The sequence below is a fragment of the Notolabrus celidotus genome, chromosome 19 (assembly GCF_009762535.1).
Source record: "Notolabrus celidotus isolate fNotCel1 chromosome 19, fNotCel1.pri, whole genome shotgun sequence".
NCBI classification, from domain to species: Eukaryota; Metazoa; Chordata; class Actinopteri; order Labriformes; family Labridae; genus Notolabrus; species Notolabrus celidotus.
The window spans coordinates 1943336-1968389 of record NC_048290.1 but is presented as its reverse complement, the minus strand read 5'-3'; the positions used below and the strand labels follow the sequence as shown (position 1 = coordinate 1968389).

Sequence of the window (25054 nt, the reverse complement as noted above, 5' to 3'; positions counted from 1 at the left end):
ATTTTTTACATTTTGTAATACTTGTTATTTCCATGTGCAATATTTTTCTGTTCTATGAAATAATTTGGCATTTTGTAAATTTTTTTTGAGTTTCATTAAATATTTTTTGCATTTTCTGAAATAGTTTGGCTGTTTTCAATTTTTTGAGTTCTATGAATTATTTTGTACTTCATTAAATATTTCTATGAGATAACCCTTTAGGTTCTTAAGGAGCCCCTGAAGCCCCAAAAAGTATATATATTTTTATGTTGTGCACACAAGTGATTATCTGCAATATATAAGGTTGTGGAAAGCCTGTAATTTGAAGACTACGGGAGTAAGTTGCATTTAGTGGTGATAATAGCAAAATTTCAGGAGCAGGGCCACACCTCAACAGCGCCTCTTTCGTCTTTCCATAAATGAAAACCTGACCATTTCCTCCTTTCTCGCTCTCGTTTCCGCATCCCTCCCTCCCTTCCCTTTCTTCTTTCTGCTCCTCTCCTCCTTTCTCTTTATCCATAGGGCCCTGAGGGGGTTCCTCTTGCCCGGGTGCTACGGCGGATCCCCTATTAAGCTTCCCAAAAGCGACTACGTGTTCAAATCGATAAATATAATAATCCGTAATCAATAAACTATTTGTCAAATCTCATTCTGTTGTGAGTGTGGTCCTTGCTGGTGATTAGCCTTTTGCTGCTTTCAAATTGTAGGCTTTGGTTGCTGTCGTTGAAATGTGATTTCCATTGCTTCGTTAAACAGTTCTTAAAGCTGCTGTTGGTCGGAATGGTGTGAAAAACGTTACTTTTTTTCCTGTTGGGTTTAAAGAAAAGGTCATAATGCACATCAGTACTCATCGGTACTCATGCTCTGCGTTTTCCAATGCCTTTGTATCAAGCAATGTTCCCCTCATTCCCCTTATGACGGACCAATCATAGCTAATCTCCAATCCTCTGTCCTGATTGGTTAAGGGGCGGCCCCTATTACGTCCTCCGATTGGTTATAAGTCCGGCACTGTCATGTGTGGGGGGGCTAATTAACACACGCTCTTTGACTCTTTTTATTCCACTACTTTAGTTAATTTTATTTTCCTTATTCGATTCTTCCTTTTTCTTTACTTTACTTTATCTTTATCTCTTTATCACTCTACTTCCTTATTTCTTTATGTATTTATTTTGGTGCCTTGGTCCACTGTATCCTGTAACCTCCCTCCTCCTCTGCCTCCCTCCTCCTCCTTCCACCACAGATAAACATGGACGGAAACGGGTTACAACACCCTGAGCTGTCCCACCAGGCTCAAGAATCACCATAGCCTTAGTGGGGGGGCTAAGAGGAAATCTGGTTGGGAGGGATAGTGTTGACATTCGAAGTCCCTCTCTCTGAACAGATGTTTACTCTGTGATTACCAACAGCGGCTTTAAGGTTTTTGTGTTCAATGAAATGTTTATCTGTTGCATGAAATGTTTTTGCAGTTCACACCATAGACTGTAAAAAATATGGACGTAGTATCCGTGACGTCACCCATCTGTTTCTGAAGAGCTGTTTTGAGACCAATCGGCTGCGGACGCCATATTGCTTCTGTGGAGCCAGTGTGACGTAAAGAGGCGGGCTTTGAGCCTCCTAGCCAACAGCTGCAGTGTTCCTGCAGGCAGCTGTGCCTCTCATTGGAAGACTAGTAATCTCAATATCTTCTAAATTACCGAATTAGAAAAAAATTCACCCCCCTCACAGTGAGAGGACATCGAGAAATTAGCTATTCAGACTACACTCATCTTTTGTACCAGGCTGTAAACATGTTTATTAATGCTGCAAAGATCGTCTTTTCCCCATTCATGTGTATGTGACTTCCGGTACTTCCGGAGCCAGCCTCAAGCGGATCCTCGATGAACTGCAGCTTCTAACACTTCCGCATTGGACTCATATTTTTAGACCGGAGTTTGCCGCTTGGTTCACACCAAGCGGCAAACTCCGGTCTCAAACGATGAAGCCAATGCGGAAGTGCTATAAACTGCAATACATCGAGAATCCGCTTGAGGCTGGCTGCAGAAACACCGGAAACCACATAGATATGAATGGGAAAAAGACGATCTTTGCAGCATTAATAAACATGTTTACAGCCTGGTTCAAAAAACGGCTTGGCCCTATGAAGCTAATCTCTCTAATGGCACACACTGTACGGGGAGTGAATTTTTTTCTAACGTGACGGTTCAGAAGATATTAGGATTACGAGTTTTGCCCAAATAAGGACATGACTGACGTGACTCCCGGTCGGGAACACACAGCCATTGGCTAAGAGGCTCACACTACGTCACACTCTGCCTGGTTGAGTTCCGCATTTCCAATATGGCTGCCGCCGTCGATTTGCTTCAAAACAGCTCTCAGGAACAGATGGGTGACGTCACGGATACTACGTCCATATTTTTTACAGTCTATGGTTCACACTCAGGGCTTCCATAACAGGCAGCCAGATCAACCTACCAAATGTCTCCATACTTATTCTCTTTTTTAACTAGTGAAATATTTTTTGAATGATTTTTGACAAATACATCAAAGAAGCATCTTTTTTTTAAATATAATGTGTAAAATTGACCGAATCGATCGAATCGAATCAAATGAGTCGGTTCTTTGAGTCGACTCGTTTTCTAACGGCTCACCGCCTCACCGCGCACTCTCTGTTGTGTCGCATGTTTGGTGACGTCGTCCAGCAGTCGACTCTCTCTGAAGTCTCCGAGGCCTACTCAGTTTTTTTTTGTACCGCCCGCTCCTAAAGTCTCGATGCCCAGATCCCGGTCCCCGTCCAGACCGGGTCCGAGCCGATGAAAGAACCTGATCCGGAGATCGAAGCAGCGACGGTCGGAAACGTTAGCCTGCTAACTGAAGCTAAAGCTAACTGCCAGCGAGGAAGTGAGGAAGGAAAAAATGACATCTCGGAGGTAAAGAGGGGGGGGCTGATGGAAAACAAGGTCTGCTGCTGCTGTTAGCTCACCTAGCTCACTTTAACCACATTCAGCTGTTTGGGAAGAGTCTGGGAACAAACTCAGAGGCAGCAGAAGTTTCTGGAAGAAGAAGAGAAGTGAGGCAGAGGAGAGAAGCTAGCTCCATGTAGCTCACCGGTGATTGAATGCTGGAGCTGAAGATGTTTAAGGTTATAAACACCGAAAACACTCAGATGTTTACAGCTCTGTGTGTTTACTGTAAACACATCTAAGAGGTAAACATTAAAGGAAGCTGTATTTAGGAGAACAGGAGGACAACATGGAGGATGGAGGCTGACTGAAGCTGTTTCTGTGATTGGGAGAGAAAAAGAGAAAAGTCCAAAAATAGCTGATGGTGCAGCTTCAAGGAGCTCCATGCTGAGAGAGAAACTGCACTTTGGGATCACTTCAGGAGAAGAAGAAGCAATGCACAGAGCTCATTTAGCTCTTTATCACACATTCAGAGGATGCATTACAGTGTAGTGTTCTCCAGCAGTGCATATATGAGTAAAAAAGAGATGATTCACATTGAAAAGTAACTTCACAGTGATGAAGGAGGTGGTCTCATTCTAGTTTTCTTCCTCTTCCAGGTGGTTTCACCCCAACATCACAGGTGTGGAGGCTGAAAACCTCCTGCTGACCCGAGGTGTGGATGGGAGTTTTCTGGCCCGGCCCAGTAAGAGTAACCCTGGAGACTTCACCCTCTCAGTCCGGTGAGTGGAGCTCACGATGCTTTCAGATAAAGATTCTGCTGATGGTTCAAAGAAAGAGACGCCGCTCAGATAAGACACAAAGAAGGTTTACTTTATTAATCCCTGAGGGGGAATTCAGCTTCTTCACTCTGATACTGAACATGCTACAGACTCACAGGACGTGCTCAAACAGGACCCAGTGAGGTTCACTGATAGATGTGAACCTCCAGGTCTCATGTGAATCCCTGCAGAAGTTTCCCCGTTGTCTCCTCCTGAGTTTTTCTTTAAAAGCAGAAAGTAGGAAAGAGGTTGTCACAAATATTGATCAGCATGTACAGCAGCAGGAGGAGGAACAGAGAGTCTTGCAGGTGTAAGACCCAGAGGATAAGATCACACTTCAACATCAATAATCACACAAAATGACACTCTTTGGTCGTCGCTTTTCATTTCCATGATTTACAATTTTATGACTTTTTTCATCTTTTTGTGATTTTCATACATTAGCAAAATTTTATATCTGCATGAAACAGAAAAATATTGCATCTGTTTCAATAAAGAAAAAGAAAAGAAACAAAAAGTATTTAAATGTGTAAATAAACAAAAAGAAAAGAGAAAAAATTAAATAAACAAAAAGAAAAGAGAGGAAATTAAATAAACAAAAAGAAAAGAGAAAAAATTAAATAAACAAAAAGAAAAGAGAAAAAAATTAATAAACAAAAAGAAAAGAGAAAAAATTAAATAAACAAAAAGAAAAGAGAGGAATTAAATGGACAAAAAGTCAATAAGTAGAGGAAAATGAATTGAATGAATTAATAAATAAACAAACAAAAAAGAAAGAAAAAAAGTAGATAAGTAAACACATAAACACAGAAAAAAAGAAAGGAAGAAAGATGAATAAATACAAAAATTAAAGAGAAGAAAGAAAAGCGAGTAAGTATATTACAAACGAAAAGAAAAGAGAAAGGAAAAAATGGATAAACAAATAGAAAATAGAGAGAAAAATGAATAAATAAACAAAAAGAAAATAAGTAGAGAAATGAATTAATAAATAAATGAACAAAGCAAAAAGGAGGGAAAAGGAGGAATAAATAGAAAAATGAAAGAAAAGAGATCAAATGAATAAATACACAAAAAGAAAAGGAAGATAGAAGAAAGAATAATGAATAAATATATAAACAAACAAAAAGAGAAAAGAGAAAAAAAGGAGAAATAAATACATAAACACAGAAAAGAAAGAAAGAAAGGAAGAAAGATGAATAAATAAATAAACAGAATTAAAAGAAAGAATAATGAATAAATTCAAGGAAAATAAAATGATCAAATAAAAACATAACCTCGTCTCTTATCTGCTCTTTAACTCTGTTAAAAGTCTGTCTTCATAAATAAAGTTCACTGTGGTAAAAACAGCTGATCTGATGATCTGATGATAAAAAGAGGACCAGACAAATTAAATGTTCTTAACTCAGTTACTCCGTCTCTGTCCGTACAGACAGACAGATCTAAACTTCAGATTTAGGATCTGAGACCAGCAGTCGTTTATTTATATAAAGAAAACCTCTAAATGAGCAACATGAGGCTCTGTGTCTGCAGGATGCATGCTTAGAATAAAACATGAGAAGCTGATATGATGTAATGCAGCAGCTATAAATGTATAGTGAGCAATACACTAATCATCCTGACGTGAGGACTGAATAAGAGATTTTTGGGGTCATGATTTCTAACTTCAGGAGAAACTCTTCCTGAACTTTTCTCCACCAAACATCTCTCACTCTATCCAGAGAGTAATCCAGTGAAATGAAACCAGTGCCTGCTGCCCTGATGTGATCTGTCCGTGTGTTTTCAGCTCGCTCTGCTGCCCTCAGAAAGCCTGACAGATCAATGACCGCAGCTTTGAACGTGCAGAAATATTCCCACTATGTATCGACGCTGGATTAATGATGATAAAAATAGTGGTGCAGCTTCTTCATCCTGTGTGCAAACACTGAGGGAAACCAGCGTCATCCGAACACGGACGAGGAGCTTTTTGCTAATAGAAAAAGAAAGCGGGTGGTTTTATCTCAGGGCCGGTCGAGTCATACATTTTTCAGATGGAGTATCATTAACTCCGTTCAGCTGATGGAGCCGATGTTATTTTGGTAACAGGCGCATATTTTTAAGCCGTGCAGCCTCTCATCTGGGATGAGATTTACTTCCTATGGAAACAAAACAAGTCATGCTCCTCGTGTGGAGACTCTGTGCCGGGTCAGCCTCTCTCTCTCTCTCTCTCTCTCTGATCCACTCTAAGTCATTCAAAGTAACTGAGCTCCAGATCGGCCACAAGTTCTCCTTTTTCTATTTTCCGATGTAATGGTGGTCACCGACAGTGACTCAACACAGTTTACCGTCTGTCACTGAAACGTCCTTTTTCCATCAGGCTTCACATTCAGACTCTCTCTCTTCTCTGCTGCTGCTTCTTTGAAACATCAGCTCCTCTTCGTGGTCGTCTCTCACCTCGTGCTAATAATAGAGATGACATCTAAGATCTGAGTGCTGCTGCATGTGGCTGATTGTCTGATGAGATGGAGCATAATGAGTCAGACGTGTGTGATGCATCGCTTTAATATCAGGGACTTCAGCTGGTGAGGTAAAACTGACTTTAGCTCTGACGTGAAAAAACACACTCAAACCTTCTGCTGAGATTACAGGGAGTTAACAGAAAGCACTGAGTCACCTGCTGCACAAACTGTAACATGATGACATCATATCTGACTGACTCTAATGGTTGTTTTCCTCGTTATAAGCTCTGTAGAAGAGTTTAAAGATGAGCAGTATTTGGTCCTCACTCCACAGAGGAGACAACATGTTGTCTGTTAGTGTCCACTCTGAGTCCCTGAAGGCATCACTCCTCTAACTCATCTCATCCCGACCTACAGGCAGAAGTTAAAAACGGCTAAGCCTGTAGTTAGGACTGTGAAGAAGTGGACGGAGGAGTCAAAGCAGGAGTTACAAGCCTGCTTTGATTGCACTGATTGGAGTGTTTTTGAAGCTGCATCAGGAAACCTCAATGAACTCACTGACACTGTGACTTCATACATCAACTTCTGTGAGGACATGTGTGTGCAGACCAGGACCTTCTGCACATACAACAACAATAAGCCCTGGTTCACACCTCAACTGAGGAAGCTGCGTCAGGCCAAAGAAGAGGCCTACAGGAGTGGGGACCGGGACCTGTTCAAGCAGGCCAGAAACAAACTGACGAGGGGGATCAAGGTAGCTAAGAGGAGCTACACTGAGAAGTTAAAACAGAGCTTCTCTGCCAACGACCCCTCAGAAGTTTGGAGAGGCCTGCGTGAAGTTACAAGCTACAGGAGACCCTCCCCCCACCCTGAAGGTAACAAAAGACTAGCTGACGACCTGAACAGCTTCTACTGCAGGTTTTCACACCCCACACCCGAACACTCTGATTTACCTGGCCCCCCCACAAGCCCATCCCCACCCCCCTCTGACCCCCCACCTGCGCTGACGATCTGTGAAGATGAGGTAATCCAGCTCTTCCAGAGACAAAAGACCAAGAAGGCTCCAGGACCAGACGGCGTGTCCCCCTCCTGCCTGAGAGTCTGTGCTGAGCAGCTGGCCCCCATCTTCACAAAGATCTTCAACACATCGCTGGAGCTGTGTGAAGTGCCCTCATGCTTCAAAAGCTCCACCATCATCCCAGTCCCAAAGAAACCCACCATCACAGGACTCAATGACTACAGGCCCGTCGCCCTGACGTCTGTGGTCATGAAGTCCTTCGAGAGACTAGTGTTGAGCCACCTGAAAGACATCACAGGCCCCCTGCTGGACCCCCTGCAGTTTGCCTATCGGGCAAACAGGTCGGTGGAGGATGCAGTCAATATGGGTCTGAACTACATCCTGCATCACCTGGACTCCCCCAGGACCTACGCTAGGATCCTGTTTGTGGACTTCAGCTCTGCGTTCAATACCATCATACCAGACATCCTGCACCAGAAACTCACCCAGCTCACAGTGCCGGCCTCCATCTGTCAGTGGATCACCAACTTCCTGACGGACAGGAGACAGCAGGTGAGGCTGGGGAGCATCAAATCCAGCACCCGGACCATCAGCACTGGCGCCCCACAGGGATGTGTTCTCTCCCCACTGCTCTTCTCCCTCTACACCAATGACTGCACCTCAGGAGACCCCTCGGTGAAACTCCTGAAGTTTGCAGACGACACCACCGTCATCGGTCTCATCCAGGACGGAGACGAGTCTGCTTACAGACAGGAGGTGGAACAGCTGGCCCTCTGGTGTAGTCAGAACCATCTGGAGCTGAACCCGCTCAAGACGGTAGAGATGACAGTGGACTTCAGGAGAAGCCCCCCCCCACTCCCCCCCCTCACCATCCTGAACAGCACTGTGTCTACTGTGGACTCTTTCAGGTTCCTGGGATCCACTATTTCCCGGGACCTGAGGTGGACCTCCCACATAGACACAATCAGAAAAAAGGCCCAGCAGAGGATGTACTTCCTGCGTCAGCTCAGGAAGTTCAACCTGCCTCAGGAGCTGCTGATCATGTTCTACACCTCCATCATCCAGTCTGTTCTGTGTACCTCCATCACTGTCTGGTTTGGCTCTGCAACCAAACTAGACAAACACAGACTGCAGCGGACTATAAGGACTGCAGAGAAAATCATCGGTGTCGACCTGCCCCCCATCCAGGACTTGTACCGGTCCCGGGCCAGGAAACGGGCAGGGAGCATTACCGCTGACCCCTCACACCCTGGACACAGATTCTTCAAACTCCTCCCCTCCGGCAGGCGCTACAGATCACTGTGCGCCAAAACAACCCGTCATAAGAACAGTTTCTTCCCCCAGGCTGTCACTCTGATGAACACTAAACCATAACAGTGTCATACCTGTCAGATAAATACTCTCTGTAAATATACATGTAGATATACAATGCAACAATTCTCAAGCAGAATTCCATATTTCTATTTTTTGTATTATTTAACTTCTATTTTATAATGTAAAACTACCTCTGCAACTCACCACTGCACTTTATCATATTATTTTAGCCTGTACATATTAGTCAAGCTATTTGTTGTTTCTTTGTATTTATAGCTAAGGTTATTGTTATTATATTTTCATTTTATTTTTTTATTGTAGTTCTTATTCTTATTCCTATTCTTATGCCTTGTACAAAGAGAGCACAGTTTACCAAAGTCAAATTCCTTGTGTGTTCAAGCATACTTGGCGAATAAAGCTGATTCTGATTCTGATTCTGAACTTCTCTCTTCTTCTTTCCTCTGCAGGCGAAATGGAGCCGTCACCCACATTAAGATCCAGAACACGGGCGATTACTACGACCTGTACGGAGGGGAGAAGTTTGCCACCCTGGCGGAGCTGGTGCAGTATTACATGGAGCATCACGGGCAACTGAAAGAGAAGAATGGAGACGTCATCGAGCTCAAGTACCCGCTCAACTGTGCAGACCCAACGTCAGAGAGGTGAGCAGTGACACCCTCATGTCAGAGAGCGATACAGGGACTTTAAGTTCTACTGCTGACTGATTTTTCTGTTTTATTTATGAGTTAAAAATTCTTATGATGAATAGAAAGTAAGTGTTTCTATATATATATATATTCTACATTTTTATACAACTCAGCCAACACAACACAAAACAACAATGCAGCCATTAAGACTCTGAGGCAGATCTCCTGCACAAATATTTCCCAAAAAATTAAAGGTAAAAAATATTAAAATTAAGATTAAAATTAAAAATGGATACTACTAAATAAATATATATAAGTAAAAATAAATAAACGTTAAATAAATAGTCAAAGTAATTTTATAAATCATTTTTACAATAATAGAAAAGATAAATACAATAAACTTAAAAAAATAAATACAATTAAAATATATAAAATTAAAATATAACATATATAAATAAAAAAGTTAAAAATTACAAAGATTGAAAAGAAAAATTAATAAATCAATGCAAACAAAATAAATGAATAAATAAAACAGTAAATGAAAAAATCTAAATAATAATTAGCATAATTAAAAAATATTTAAATAGATTCAATGAATTTAAAGAAAATTTAATAAATAAAATAATACATATAAAATAAAAATAAAATATAAAAAATAAAAAAAGTCAGAAGGAGAAAAGTAAAAAGGTTAATACAATTAAAATTAAAAATAATAAATCAATGCATAAAAATAAATACAAAGTTGAATAAATAATCGAAATAGTTTATAAATAATAATTAGAGTCATAGAAAAGTAATATGAATAGATACAATAACTTTAAAGAAATCTTGATAAATAGAATAACATAATAATAATAATGTATTAAAGCAACAGGTTTCTACCTCACCTGGAAAACATGAGTTTCTTTATTTTAGTAGAGTTTAGTAAAAGACTAAATAACTTGTCCTTAAGTGACACATCTTCATCAGATCACTGCATGTCATTAACAGGAGAAAAGTGTTTCTTCTGCTGAAAGAGGAAGTGGTCGAGTCGTGGTTATTAGCTCTGCAGAAAACCATGTTCCTATTAACATTCATCATTTTCAGAAAGATCCACTTTGTTGGAGTTTGACCGCCGGCTCTCTGTTGAAACTTTAAGTGTTGTGTCGTATTTGTCATCAGGTGGTTCCACGGACACTTGTCGGGCAGGGAGGCGGAGAAGCTGCTGACGGAGAAAGGGAAGAACGGCAGCTTCCTGGTGAGAGAGAGTCAGAGTCACCCGGGGGACTTCGTCCTGTCGGTGCGCACGGGGGACGACAAGACGGACAGCAGTGACAGCAAACCCAAAGTCACTCACGTCATGATCCGCTGCCAGGTACACAAACTCCTTCCTCTTTCTCTCACTCTCTCTTCATTTCTGCAGAACTTCTTCAGATGCTAAATTCAGACGCTCACACTTTCTCTGAGGGTGTGACACACAGCGACAGAGACGAGGTGTGTGTGATGTTCAGACACTAAACACATCCCCATCTCTGGAGCAGTTTTACTCCTGACATGTTTCTGATTCTTCAGCTGCGTGCATCCTCAGACTTGATCTTTTTTCTGCACAGTTTCACATAAAAACCAACATGGCGGTCATGAAAGAGATACTGTGAAGGCAGAGCAGGAGGATGAATTGAGAGATAGTACACTGAGTGTATTTGATACATAAGGAGCCTTTCTGTGTGTGTGTGTGTGTGTGTCGAGTTGAAGACACAAATGAGTGTTTCACAGAGGGGATAGAAAGCTCAGTGAAGTGATCAGATGTCTGCAGAGAAACTAAGAAGAGAAAGAGAGTAAAGACTGAACTGTTTGGAGGAGCAGTTGAATACCCTGTTAGAGTTGATCTAAAGTTCTTCTTCATGTTTGACACTCTAGATGTTTTGAGCACACACAGCAGGACACACGTCCCTGTTTTCATGCAGGTTTCCGAGTGCAGCCGTGGGACAGTGTGGCTGATATTGATTTTCCTTCACTTTAACACGTAATGACTTTTAAACATCAGCATCATTAAATTAATGGAAGCTGGAGGTCGACAGGCTGGCACCGTGCGGAACAGATCTGCTGATATGAACCGTCAGACCTCTGAGTGAGTCTCTGACAGAGTTAAACTCCTGTCAGAGTTCTGTAGAGGAACGTTCTCTAAGTTTTATAACGATTTCCAGCTGAAGCAATAAGTTCATCAATCTTTATTTATAAAGCACCAAATCCCAACTAATGTGTCCAAACAGAGCCGGTCTAGACTGTACTCTATCTTCTATTATTAACTAAGACCCAACATCAAGACCGGATCAGATCCAGTCCCATCTTCCAGACAGGACTCAGTCTGATCTCATCTTAATCCACCATGAGCAGAGCACTTTGCAGCATTTAGCAAGTTACAGTGGCAAGGACAAACTTCCTTTAACAGGCAGAAACCTCCAGCAGGACCAGACTCATGTTAGACACACATCTGCTGAGACCGTGTTGGAGAGAGGGATAGAGGGAGATGAAGAGAGAGAGAGAGATGATAGTGGGGAGACGGATAGTAGGAGTTGTAGCAGCTGGAGTCTGGACCACGTCCACAGCAGCAGAGATCCAGAGGAACCTACGAGACAAGGGAGCTCAGGGACTCCAGAAAGGTCTAAGAAAAGAGAGAAGAGAGGGAGACCAGAAGAAAGAAAGAGAGGAGAATAAATGGTGAAGGAGAGAAGGAATGATGGAGAGAAAGAAAGAATGAAAAAAGAAAGAAGGGATGAAAGAAAGAAAGAAAGAAAGAAAGAGTGACAGCAGGAAAGAAGGAATAATATAGAGAAAGAAAGAAGGAATGAAAAAAAGAAGAAAAAAGAAAGAAGGGATGAATTAAAGAAAGAAAGAAAGAATGAATGACCCCAAAAAAGGAATCTACAGCAGAGATCCAGAGGAACCTACGAGACAAGGGAGCTCAGGGACTCCAGAAAGGTCTAAGAAAAGAGGAAAGAGAGGGAGACCAGAAGAAAGAAAAAGAGGAGAATAAATGGTGAAAGAATGACAGAAGGAAAGGAGACATGAAGGATGAAGAAACATGGAAAGAACAGAGACAAAGAAATAAAGGAAGAAAGAAGGACTGAAAAAAAAGAAAGAAAGAAAGAAAGAAAGAAAGGATGAATAACAGACCCAAAAAATGAATCTACAGCAGAGATCCAGAGGAACCTACGAGACAAGGGAGCTCAGGGACTCCAGAAAGGTCTATGGTTAGTAACTTTAATGGGACAGGAAGAGTTAAAGTGAGAGACAGACAGAGAGAGGAGAGAGAGGGAAAGACAGGATCCCAGTGTGTCAGTCTAAGCCTATAGCAGCATAACTAAGACCTGGTCCAAGCCTGATCCAGCTCTAACTATAAGCTTTATCAAAAAGGAAAGTTTGAAGCCTACTCTTAAAAGTAGAGAGGGTGCCCTGACTGGTAGATGATTCCAAAGGAGAGGGGCCTGATAGCTGAAGGCCTGACCTCCCATACTACTTTTAGAGACTTTAGGGACTGATAGAGGAAGATACAGTCTTCCTCTCTTCAATATTTTCCTTGCTGATACATAGAAGCTTGAATCATCCTCCAGCTGAGTGAGAGGCAGCAGATCCTCCACAGAGGCTGAATTTATGATGTTTTTCCAAATGAATTCAAAACCTTCTAACGAGGACATGTCGAAGCAGCTAAATATAACAGCATGTGGGATCTTTAAGCAGATTAAAGACAAATATGCAACACTTGGAGGATTTGTTGTCACATCCTGAGCGGATGCATGTGGCTTCATCCAAACCAGGCCGCTGCAGTGAACATAACAGCATCCTCTGCTTTTCTATAAGTGCCCCCATGTTTGTGTTTTCTTCTGCAGCATGACCTGAAGTACGACGTGGGCGGAGGGGAGAAGTTTGACTCCCTCACTGACCTGGTGGAGCACTACAAGAAGAACCCGATGGTGGAGACTCTGGGCACTGTGCTGCAGCTCAAACAGGTAAACCCCACATGTTACATATTCACCTTTTTCACTGTACGCTGAGGAAAGCATCATCCTGATCCTGACTCCTCCTCCTCCTGCAGCCCCTCAACACTACTCGCATCAACGCTGCAGAGATCGAAAGTCGAGTTCGCGAGCTGAGCAAACTCGCCGAGGCCACGGATAAAGTCAAACAAGGCTTCTGGGAGGAGTTTGAGGTGAGTGCACTCCACCTGTCCACGTCTGTTTACCTCTCTCCCTAGTATTCTCCAGCACTGACTCTCCTCCTCTTCTTCTCCTCCGTTCAGACCTTACAGCAGCAGGAGTGCAAACTGCTCTACAGCCGTAAAGAGGGGCAGAGAGCGGAGAACAAGAACAAGAACAGATACAAGAACATTCTGCCTTGTGAGAACCTCTTCTTACACCCTTCAGACCTCTCAGACGGCGCCTGATTTTAAAAAATGTGAGGTAACCGTTTGTGTTTGTGTTCACAGTCGATCACACTCGAGTGGTGCTGAACGACAGGGACCCAAACGAGCCCGGCTCTGACTACATCAACGCCAATATCATCATGGTGGTGTCTGCTGTCATGGTAAACTCACTTCACCCTCAGAGGACACACACACACACACACTCACTCACACACACACGCATGATATGATGTATAGGCGTTTTTCAACCGCAGGAATTTTACCCCTGAACTACGTGCGTTTGGACCAGTGGACCCAGGGTCTAAATTTAGTTCAGGGGTAGATAATCTCCCCCCTAAAAAAGCCCCTGCTAGGGGGGTAGTACTTTTCAAAGGTCCCGGGACTTTTGGGGGGCGGGGCCTGCAATGCTGAATGTGTCTGATTGGTAGATTAACCTCAGTTTTTATTCCGCCCTCCGTCCACAATAACATCACACACATCTGTGATTCACTTTTTCTTTTTCCATGTTTTTAACCGCAGGTGCAACATTTTCACTTTTTTTCAAGTTTTTTCTGCTTTTGGAGCACAATTTCATATTTGAGGAAAATGTATTTTTTTGACAGGCTCCGGGTCAACTTTTTTGTCAAAATTTTTTTGTCAATTTTTTTCTGCCAAATTTTTTTTTTTTCAAAAAAAATGTTTTTAATTTTTCTTTTGTCAATTTTTTTTTTTCAAATTTTTTTTTTTCAAATTTTTTCATGTGAATTTTTTTTTTTTTTTCAACATTTTTTTTTGTCAACAATTTTTTCAACATTTTTTTTTTTCAACATTTTTTTTGTCAACATTTTTTTTTGTCAACATTTTTTTTTGTCAACAATTTTTTCAACATTTTTGAAAAAAACCCATTCACAGTCATTGTTTTTTCCATCTGTGATCTCATGATTTCTCTGTATGTGTGTGTACTTTTCAAAAGAAGAAGCTGTGATTCTCTTGATTTAGCAGCTGTAACAGTAGTCTTCTCTCAGCCCACCGTGAATGTGTCTCTCCTCCCGGTGTTCCGGTTTTAAAAGTGACCCTGTAAACTGGAGACCTTCAGCTGAACGTGTCAGTGTTTGTGGAGTTCACACAGCTGTTGAAACACAGAGGGAGTTCCTGGGAATGCAAACTAGTTTAGTTTTTATTAAGATTTCAAAATATCCTCATCAGATATTTAATGATGGTCTAAAGACGTTTATGAGGGATGCATCCGGCTGAGAGTCTCCAGTTAACAGGGTCGCTGTTTAAACCAAAACACCGGCCGATCTCTGCGATCACGGCTTTTTGAGTTCAAAAGGATTTTAAAGCCGTGTTGAAACGTCTTTGCTACTCGCGCTTATCTCCTCTCACGTGTTGATTCACTCATTGCTCTTCCGATGTTTTTAACCGCAGGCACAACATTTTCACTTATTTTCAAGTTTTTTCTGCTTTTGGAGCACAATTTCAAATTTGAGGAAAATTATTTTTTTCGACAGGCTCCGGGACAACTTTTTGTCAAATTCTTTTTGTCAATTTTTTTTTTTTTTAAATTTAATTTTCAAAAAAAAAAATTTGAAATTTTGTTTTTCAAATTTTATTTTTCAAATCGTTTTTAAAAAAAAAAAAAAAAATTCAAAATTTTTCTTGTGAATTTTTTTTTGAAAAATTTTGTCTACAATTTTTTCCAATTTTTTTTTTCAAAATATTTTTTTCCAAATTTTATTTTTCAGAATTTTTTTGTCCTGTCTGTAAATGTGCTGCATGTGTTCCTGTTCACTCTGAGTGTTGAGTTTTGCAGCCGTACATCCGTCTCTTCGTCTTTCTGTGTGCAGCCGGAGCTCGACCCGAAGTGCAACAGCACCAAGGTGAAGAAGAGCTACATCGCCACTCAGGGCTGTCTGCAGAACACCATCAGTGACTTCTGGAGGATGGTGTTTCAGGAGAACTCCAGAGTCATCGTCATGACCACCAAGGAGGTGGAGCGAGGGAAGGTAGGCAGAAAATCAACAGAACAGTGTGGACGTCCTCTGACGGAGTGAGAAGTTGATATAAAGACGTCTGATTGGTGTTTTTGTGTCTCTTCAGAGTAAATGTGTGAAGTACTGGCCCGACATGTCGGCTCTGAAGGAGTACGGAGCGATGCGCGTTCGGAACGTCAAAGAGACGGCAGCACACGACTACATCCTCAGAGAGCTCAAACTGTCCAAAGTGGGCCAGGTACGTTGGTTTGTTTCACATGGATGTGACAGGAGGGAGGATGTAGTCAATCACTATGAATCCTCTAAATACAGCCATAAAAGAAGTGTAAAAAAAACTACTTTGGCGTGTTAGAAAACAAGAAACAAAATGCTCAAACATCCTTCCTCATGTCAAACTAAAACTCTCTCCCTGATTTGATTTAGAAGGAATGCAGCCTCACAGTTTTATGTGACGATGATGTCGTTAAAATCGATTTTAAGATCCAAGATTTAAGAGTCGAACGACTTTATGTATCCCAGAAGGGCAGCTTAGTTTTGCAGCTTTCCCATGAAACAACAAAACAGACACAGCTGACTGCAGCACTCACACACGTCAGGGACTACAGATCAGGGGCGCTCATTGGCCTCACTGTGCACGGATCCGTCACAGGTTTCTATTCTAGTCAATGTGTTAACTTCCACTGGATCCGCTCTGTTGTGTTCCAGCTGTAACGTCTGTGTCTGAAATGTCAACACTTGATACCTGCAGGAGAGACGAACATTAAAGGGACAGTCTGCTATTTTGACGAAGGGTCTGTCTCCGATCCGTCCCAGCTCCAGATCTGATAGGTTTCTATTCTAGTCAATGTGTTAACTTCCAGTGGATCCGCTCCGTTGCGTTCCAGCTGCGTCTCTGATCCGGCAGGTCTGAGTCCTCCGGATTAGATACACAAGACTTCTGTTTTTGCCGGATGCCGGAGCACGACGCATCAATCTCTACAGAGCAGATGGAGCGGGACAGGAAGTCAGGTTTCACCAAAACAAAATGAAAACATCCGGTTAATTTTCAGAATAAAACACTCTGTGTTATCACCAGATCGTATTTCACTTAACTACAACAACAAACCAAAGTCATGATGAGCGGAGCCAGGCCTGGAGTCAACAGGTCAGAGGTTTTCAGAGGACCAGGAAGACAACATGGATGAGGAGAGGAGGAGAAGAAAGAAGAACGATGAGAGTGGAGTAAAGGCAACATTTGGTGTAGTTGAAGTCTGATGCTGGATCTCCTCTCTACAGTGGGGCTCAGTTTTAGTCCTTCAGCTGTGTAGCGTCACATCAATAAGCCGCACTGTTCCTCTATCTGACACGTCTCTTTATTAAGATGAACGGCAGCATTGTGGTTAATTCAGTCCCCCACTCGCCCTCCTGCTGCTGGAAATAGTCTCTAAAGAATCAGACGTGGATTCATCTGCTGCTGAAAATAGTTCCCAACAAACGCTGCAAGTGTTCCTGTCTAAGTCACGATCTGAAAGCTGCAGAAATCACCGAGCATTTCAAAAAAGACACAGGAACTATTTTAAAAATGTGTCCTCAGTGAGAACATCAGTGAGATCATTTTAAAACACCAACACTGACCGAAATATAAAGAAGCAGCAGGCAGCTTTCTTTCTGTCTCACACTTTATGTTAAACGTCTTCTTGTGTGTGTTTTAGGGAAACACAGAACGCACCGTGTGGCAGTACCACTTCAGAGCCTGGCCGGACCACGGCGTCCCCACTGACCCCGGCGGTGTGCTGGACTTCCTGGAGGAGGTGAACCTGAAGCAGGAGAGCATCCTGGACGCTGGACCTATAGCGGTACACTGCAGGTAAACACGAGGCACACATGAAGACGCTTTAAATCATCAAACAGGCTCTGAACTTTGGGAACAGAGGAAACTTTAAGATATCTAACTCTCTTCTTCTTCTCTCTGTGTTTCAGTGCAGGGATCGGGCGGACAGGAACGTTTATAGTGATCGACATACTGATAGATGTGATCAGAGAAAAAGGTGGGTCTTTGTTTTTAGACATCAGAGCTTTTGTTACATTACCTGCTGTTATGATGTTACGTACAGCTTGTGGTTCAATCCTTCATGCAGCTTCTTTATAGACTTAACTGTACCAGGTATCAGTAATATTTGAGACTATAATCCAGCTGGTCGGACGTTTGTTTACAAATTATGAAATATTTATAATAAATAATAATAATAAATAAATAAATAAATAAATAATAAGAATAATAATTGTAATAATAATACCCATAATAAGAAAAAATAATAACTGTAATAAAAACAAACATAATAATAATATTTATAATAAATTAATTTATAATAATGCTAATAGATACAATAATGATGATAATAAATAACACAATAATAATAAATTATAATACTGTCACAAAAATAGTAAAATAATAAATATAATAATAATGAATTATTATAATATAATAATAATAGTTTAATAACAAATATGATAATAATAATAATAATAAATAACAAATAACAAATATAATAATAATAATAAGGCCGGGATGAGAGTTAGCACCTCCAAGTCTGAGGCCATGGTTCTCTGCTGGAAAACGGTGGATTGGTGTCTCTCGGTGGGGAGTTAGACTTTGCTCTAAGTGGGGGAGTTTAAGTATCTCGGGGTCTTGTTCGCAAGTGGGGGTAAAATGGGAGCTGAGCCGGAAGGTAAAGCTTTCGATTTACCAGTCGGTCTACGTTCCAACCCTCACCTGTGGTCATGAGCTGTGGGTCATGACCGAAAGGATAAGATCGCGGATACAAGCGGCTGAAATGAGTTTCCTGCGAAGGGTGTCTGGGCTCGGCCTTAGAGATAGGGTCAGGAGCTCGGACATCCGGAGGGAGCTCGGAGTAGAGCCGCTGCTCCTCCGCGTCGAAAGGAGTCAGCTGAGGTGGTTCGGGCATCTGATAAGGATGCCTCCCGGACGCCTCCCTTTAGAGGTGTTCCGGGCACGTCCAACTGGGAGAAGGCCCCGGGGTAGACCCAGAACGCGGTGGAGGGATTATATCTCCCGCCTGGTCTGGGAACGCCTCGGGATTCCCCAGGAGGAGCTGGAAAGTGTCGCCGGGGAGAGGGATGTCTGGGTCAATTTGCTTGGACTGCTACCCCCGTGACCCGACCCCGGATAAGCAGAAGAAAATGGATGGATAATAATAAATTATTATAATATGATAATAACAATAGTTAAATAACAAATATGATAATAAATTAATTTGTAATAATAAATGACAAATATAATAATAATAATTATATTATAATAATACATAAATATAATAATAGTAAATTATAATTATATAATAACGATAATAGTAAAATGAAAAATATATAATAACAATGATGATAATAGAATAATAATACCAATACTTATACAAAATAATAATAAATATAATAATATTAAGTACTATAATTATATTAGATATAATAAATATAATGATAATAATGATGAAGATAATATAAATTTAAAAGGAACTAGCTACAGTAGCTGTTGTATCATTATCTTGATAAAGTAGTGTTGTATGTGTGGGCCACAAAAACAGACTTTAATTGACAGAGCGTCTCCCATAGTGAGCGATAAACAGTGTTACACCTGGTTAGTAAGCTAACATCAGTTCAGACTGGCTGCTGGAGGATCTAAGAACTCTCTCTGCACACAAATGTGCAAACAGAGGGGATGTATGTCAGAGAGGGAGCAGGGGGAAGATTTTGAGCATTTCCATTGTTTTGTTTAAATGATGAAGACTCAGATAAGAGTCAGACATTTGAGTAGTTGACCTCATGTTGCAGTATTAAGGTGCATCAGTGTAAATGACTCTCTCCACGGTGCAGGTGTGGACTGCGACATCGACGTGCCAAAGACCATCCAGATGGTGCGATCTCAGCGCTCTGGGATGGTGCAGACGGAGGCGCAGTACAGGTTCATCTACATGGCTGTGCAGCATTACATAGAAACACTGCAGAGACGCATAGAGGAGGAACAGGTGTGCAGCAGACCCTCTTTAACTTCTCCTCCTCTTCTCTCCTGCTCCTGTCTCTAACCTCCCTGTTTCCCTCCGTCTCCACAGAAGAGTAAGATTAAGGGACGCGAGTACACCAACATTAAGTACTCTTTGTCCGACCTGACCGGAGGAGAGCAGAGCCCTTTGCCTCCTTGCACTCCTATTCCTACTCCCACCTGCACAGAGTGAGTCAAGCTGCCGTCACAAACATGGCCACCGAGCTCTTCACTACATTCATCCCTTAAAGGAGCCATGTTTGTAGTTTTTGATGAAAGTGTTTTTAATGTGCCGTTAGGATGAGGGATGACAGCTCCAGAGTGTACGAGAACGTCGGACTGATGCAGCAGCAGAAGAGCTACAGATGAGATTCACCTTTGACCCCAGCGCTCCATCACTTCCAGGTAAGGGAAGGAGAAGAAAACACAAGGAATGGACACGATTAAAGACATCAAGGGGTTTAAATTAAGATAACTACAACAGATTACTCACAGACATATCAGGCTTAACACGCTCCTGATATGAGAGACTAGACTTTCTAGACATCTTTGCACAGATTAAAAGTTATTAAAGGACTTTTAACGAGCTGACTTCTTTAACATTTCTTCTAAATTAGCACTTTGGAGAGCTTTGCAAAACATGTTTCTGCTCTGGTTCTAAAACTTTGCCGTATTTCCACCTGAAAACGTCTGCAGACATGAAAAAAGACATCCACAAAACCTACCTGCACAACACCTGACTGCTGCCCTCCAGTGGTCAACAGAATAAATAAGAAACTATGAGTTACCTGAGACAGATTGTACCTGTTCAAACATTTCAGTTGCTTCTATTCTTCCTCTTTGGTGCTACACTGACACCAAATCCTTCCTGCAAAATGTTCCCACATGTTAAACTAGATGTGAAACATGTGCAGGGAGTCTTAAGTTAATCAGAGATTTATGGCTCCATGATTGGGCCTCACTGCTTCACTATCTCAAAATGTTCTGCTGTCAGTCATGAGCCGTTGTTGTCACCCCTGCGGTGCCCAAGCTTCATTCAAGTTAAAAAAGTTGAAGATTAGATGCTGTCTCTATCAAATGCAGTGATTTTTAAAAAATGGTTGTACACAAAGCTGTAGATCTACACGTATTACATGGTAGTTTCTTGAAATATCACTGTGCAGATGTTTGTAATCCTGCATTTTAAGTGTGTTTAAAACACATCATGAGGATGGAACACTTCTGCACCTCACATAAAACAAAGTTTAGTGAAGATTCAGATAAAAGCTTGGTTATGTTGATGACACTTTGAAGTTAAATACCAGATTCTTTCTGCAGAAGAAGGATTCAAGGATTCAAGGTTTTTTATTGTCATACCAACACAAGCTGTTGCATGAGATGGAAGACAATTTTGATTTTCAGGTCCCGTTTAAAGCCACAATAAGAACACACAATTAGAAAAAAGGAAGCCGACAATAATACATATAAAAATACAAATATAAATATTGTGCGTATGTGAGGAATAGACTGATTGAGTTATGTAGAAGAAGAATCTGAGGTTGTCACAATTTAATTCAGTTTGATTTGTGGAGCACATTTCACAGAAACATAAACTCAGTTTTCTTTTCAGAAGATTAAAATAAACACAAACAGAGAAAACAGGAAGGAAAAGCTTAAAAACATGTTTAAAATATCCTCAGATGAGCTCACACAAATGTTAAATACGACACATGATTAAAGCTCCAGTGAGGAACGTTGAGTGTGTTGACTTTGGCGCCCCCTGTGGACACCACAGTACGTGAAAGTAGTGTCTCATCCTGCTTTCTTTTATATATATATATATATTTTTTTGCCTTTATTGGATAGGACAGATGAAGATAGACAGGAAATGTGGGGAGTAGAGAGTGGGGGGAAGACGTGCAGGAGATGGTCGACCGGCCGGGAATCGAACCGGCGACCCCTGCGATGAGGACTGTAGCCTCGGCATGTGGGGCGCTTAGACCTCTAGGCCACCAGCGCCCCACATCCTGCTTTCTTTTAAAGGTCAAACCTATCTCTCACTGGGAATCTTTGCCATGAAAAATTAAGTCAACTGTCTCCGTCTGACACCTACCCCCACAGCAGTGATTTGAGCAGCCTAAAACTCCTCACAGGAGCTTTAAGATACAAATATTATCATCTCTGTGTCGTTCATACGAGCACATGTATGAGTCTATAACAGGAACACACAAGCATCCACACAAGTCGCACAAAAACAACAACAAACATGCAAAAACACAAAGAGAAGGACTGATTTTGGAAAGAAATCACAGAAAACTCACAACAGAAGAAATGTTTAAAAAATGCAAAAATACAGATTAAAAAAATGAACAAAACAAATATTTTTTTTGTGTTTAAGGTGTTATGAATTCTTCTTTGTGTCTCCTTCAGGATCTTGATACCTGACAGTTTTTGCCAGCCACACCTTGACGCCTGAGACTTGACCGTAATGACATGGATCAATGGAAAAAAACACACAAATAACCCCCTTACCCCCCCCCCCACAAAAAACTGAGAGAGAGAGACCAGACTCCAGGGTCCTTCTGCACCCACTCGTTCGCCCTCTAGATGAATTCTTTAAACCACTGTGATCGTCAGAAGAGCCTTTTTGAGAAGCTAACACACTAAACCCGTTTCAATCTTAAACCACACGTTCGGTTTGTTAATCTCATCCCAACAAGGGCTGCGGACGGCGAGCGCTCTCCTCGGAGGGACAGAGAAGCTAACTTTTTTGCTCATCTCTCATTTTTTTTCTATTTCTTTTTTTTATTAACCAAAGGATGATTATGTAGATTGTTTGTAGACGCGAAAAAAGGCCTGTGCCAAAACACGAATGATTTAATCCACATTATTTCAGCCATTTAAAAGTCTCTGATCGGCCGTGAGAGCGGAGGGAGACGAGACCTTATTTGTGGACGGAGGTGGGGCAAGCTTCCCGTGGTTATTGCCTAGTTTTCACTGTGTTATATAGAATAATGTTTCTGAATGAAGAACTATTGGCATTGTAGTGTAATACCATATTTACTGATGATTTGTAAACTTAAAACATGAATTCCTTACTTTTTTTGGTGCCTGGATGGCCTCGTAGAGATACTTCAGGATATTCGGCGTGTGAATTAACTTGTCAGTGTTTGTCTGTTAACCATTCCTGAGCTCAAGCCGAATGCCCTTACTGCTGCACTTTTATTTAGCAGCATCGACAGCTACAGTCAAGCCTTGATTCGCCTGGTGGATTGAACGTAATAATCTAATCCGGGGGGGTTCGGAGAGGAGTCCAGTACGCCTGCACTTCTACGTTAAGATTTCAGGGGAGTCTGTTGTGTATCTCAGTTGCAGGCGCCGCCACAGACGCACGGCTGCCAAAAAAACTTTGTTTTTTAAGTTTTTTTTTAAGTGCATATTACTTTTTCTGTCATTCTTTCTTTCCTTTAATGCCTTTTGTGTATTGCCATTAACTTTTCTGTGCACCACGTACTTAATTTTAAGAGTCACTGTTTTAAAAAGCAATCACATTTCCCAGCTCTGGCAATATAGAGAGAGAGAGAGTCGTTGTTGTGGTTGGAGATTGTCGACCCTGTTCAGAGTCGGCTGGATTCAGACACGCTCACATACACACTAACGTAAACGGGTTTCAACGTTAATCAAACTAAAACATCCAAAGGGAAAGTTTGACACCTTGGGAAATTTGCGCATTCAGGTTAGAAGAAGTGTAAAGTCTGCTAGCTAAAACAGGAAGTCGATTAGCCTAGCTTAGCATGAAGAATGGTGATCGCCAAAAGTAAACGCAAGACTTGAGGAAGTCACGACTGTAATCCGAGATGCATTCGCCAAACGAAACTACCTGTAAACCAAACTTTGACACATCCATATACGAAGTTTACAGCTAGCCTCGTCTTCTCAAGATCGTTACGAAGCTATGTTAGCCTAGGTTAGCATAAATAACGGTGATCGCCAAAAGTAAACGCAAGATTTGCCGAACAGAACTACCTATAAACCAAACTTTGACACATCCGTTTAATAGGTTTACAGCTAGTTTCGTCTTCTCAAGATCATTACGAAGCTACATTAGCCTAGCTTAGCATAAGTAACGGTGATCGCCAAAAGTAAACGCAAGACTTGAGGAAGTCACGACTGTAATCCGAGACATATTTGCCGAACGAAACTACCTGTAAACCATACTTTGACACATCCATATACGAAGTTTACAGCTAGCCTCGTCTTCTCAAGATCGTTACGAAGCTATGTTAGCCTAGCTTAGCATAAGTAACGGTGATTGCAAAAGTAAACGCAAGACTCGCCGAACAGAACTACCTATAAACCAAACTTTGACAAATCCGTTTAATAGGTTTACAGCTAGTTTCGTCTTCTCAAGATCATTACAAAGCTACATTAGCCTAGCTTAGCATAAGTAGCGGTGATCGCCAAAAGTAAACGCAAGACTTGAGGAAGTCACGACTGTAATCCGAGACATATTCGCAGAACGAAACTACCTGTAAACCAAACTTTGACACATCCATATACGAAGTTTACAGCTAGCCTCGTCTTCTCAAGATCGTTACGAAGCTATGTTAGCCTAGCTTAGCATAAATAACGGTCATAGCAAAAAGAAACCGCAAGACTCAAGGAAGTCACGACTGTAATCCGAGATGCATTCGTGGAATGAAACTACCTACAAACCAAACTTTGACTCATCCATTTAAAAAGTTTACAGCTAGCCTCGTATTCTCATTATCTTTACGATGCTACATTAGCCTAGCTTAGCATAAATAAGGGTGATCGCAGAACGTGAACGCAAGACTCGAGGAAGTCACGACTGTAATCCGAGACATACTCGCTGAACGAAACTACCTATAAACCAAACTTTGACACATCCATATACGAAGTTTACAGCTAGCCTCGTCTTCTCAAGATCGTTAAAAAAGCCGATTACGTTAGCTCAATGTAAATTCTGAAAACAACAAAAAAGATCAGCTCGGTCTCTGTTTCTGGGTCAAGAAATAGTCCCTGCATGTATCTCCCTGTTAAGGCACAACTTGACTCGCTAGTAGCTACAACATCTGCCTTACAATAAAGAGATTAATACCTCCGTCATGTTTGTATGCTAATTATGAAGGTAGCTGGTTAGCCTAGCTTTGATAAGGACTGAAAAACAGGTGAAAACAGCGAGCGTATAGCTTTAACGTGTACAGAAACAGAAAAATGCTAAATATGAAACTGTTACCTTCAGTTGATTAGCCTAGCTTAGCATTAAAACAGGGTAAAAGTCAAGTTTGGAGGGAGAATATGCCTTTCAATAAGGAGATTAATGTCCGTGTGCTAAATATGAAGCTACTACGAGCAGCTGATTAGCCTAGCTTGGCAGAAAGTGTTGGAAAAGGGAAGCCGAAGCTGGTTAGCTTAGCTTAGCTTAGCATTGAGAGTTAAAAAAAAAGGAAGATGCAAGCCTGGCTCTGTCCAAGTGTAATGCCCATTAACATGCTGGTAGAAAATCTGCTTTTTATCGAAGCCTATGACACA

The 25054-nt window shown here is 41.4% G+C and overlaps 1 protein-coding gene across 1 annotated transcript; it reads left to right on the top strand.

Annotated features, from left to right (window-relative positions):
• The first annotated feature begins 2615 nt into the window (after positions 1–2615).
• ptpn11a (protein tyrosine phosphatase non-receptor type 11a) lies at positions 2616–22183 on the top strand. Its single transcript, XM_034709276.1, has 16 exons — positions 2616–2906; positions 3539–3661; positions 8935–9129; positions 10276–10468; positions 12981–13100; positions 13187–13300; positions 13391–13487; positions 13577–13674; positions 15340–15498; positions 15593–15724; positions 17178–17332; positions 17446–17513; positions 19354–19505; positions 19590–19708; positions 19819–19924; positions 21929–22183. The coding sequence occupies exons 1-15, from the start codon at positions 2893–2895 to the stop codon at positions 19886–19888; spliced, it is 1809 nt and encodes a 602-aa protein (XP_034565167.1). The 5' UTR covers positions 2616–2892; the 3' UTR covers positions 19889–19924; positions 21929–22183.
• Positions 22184–25054: the final 2871 nt, after the last annotated feature.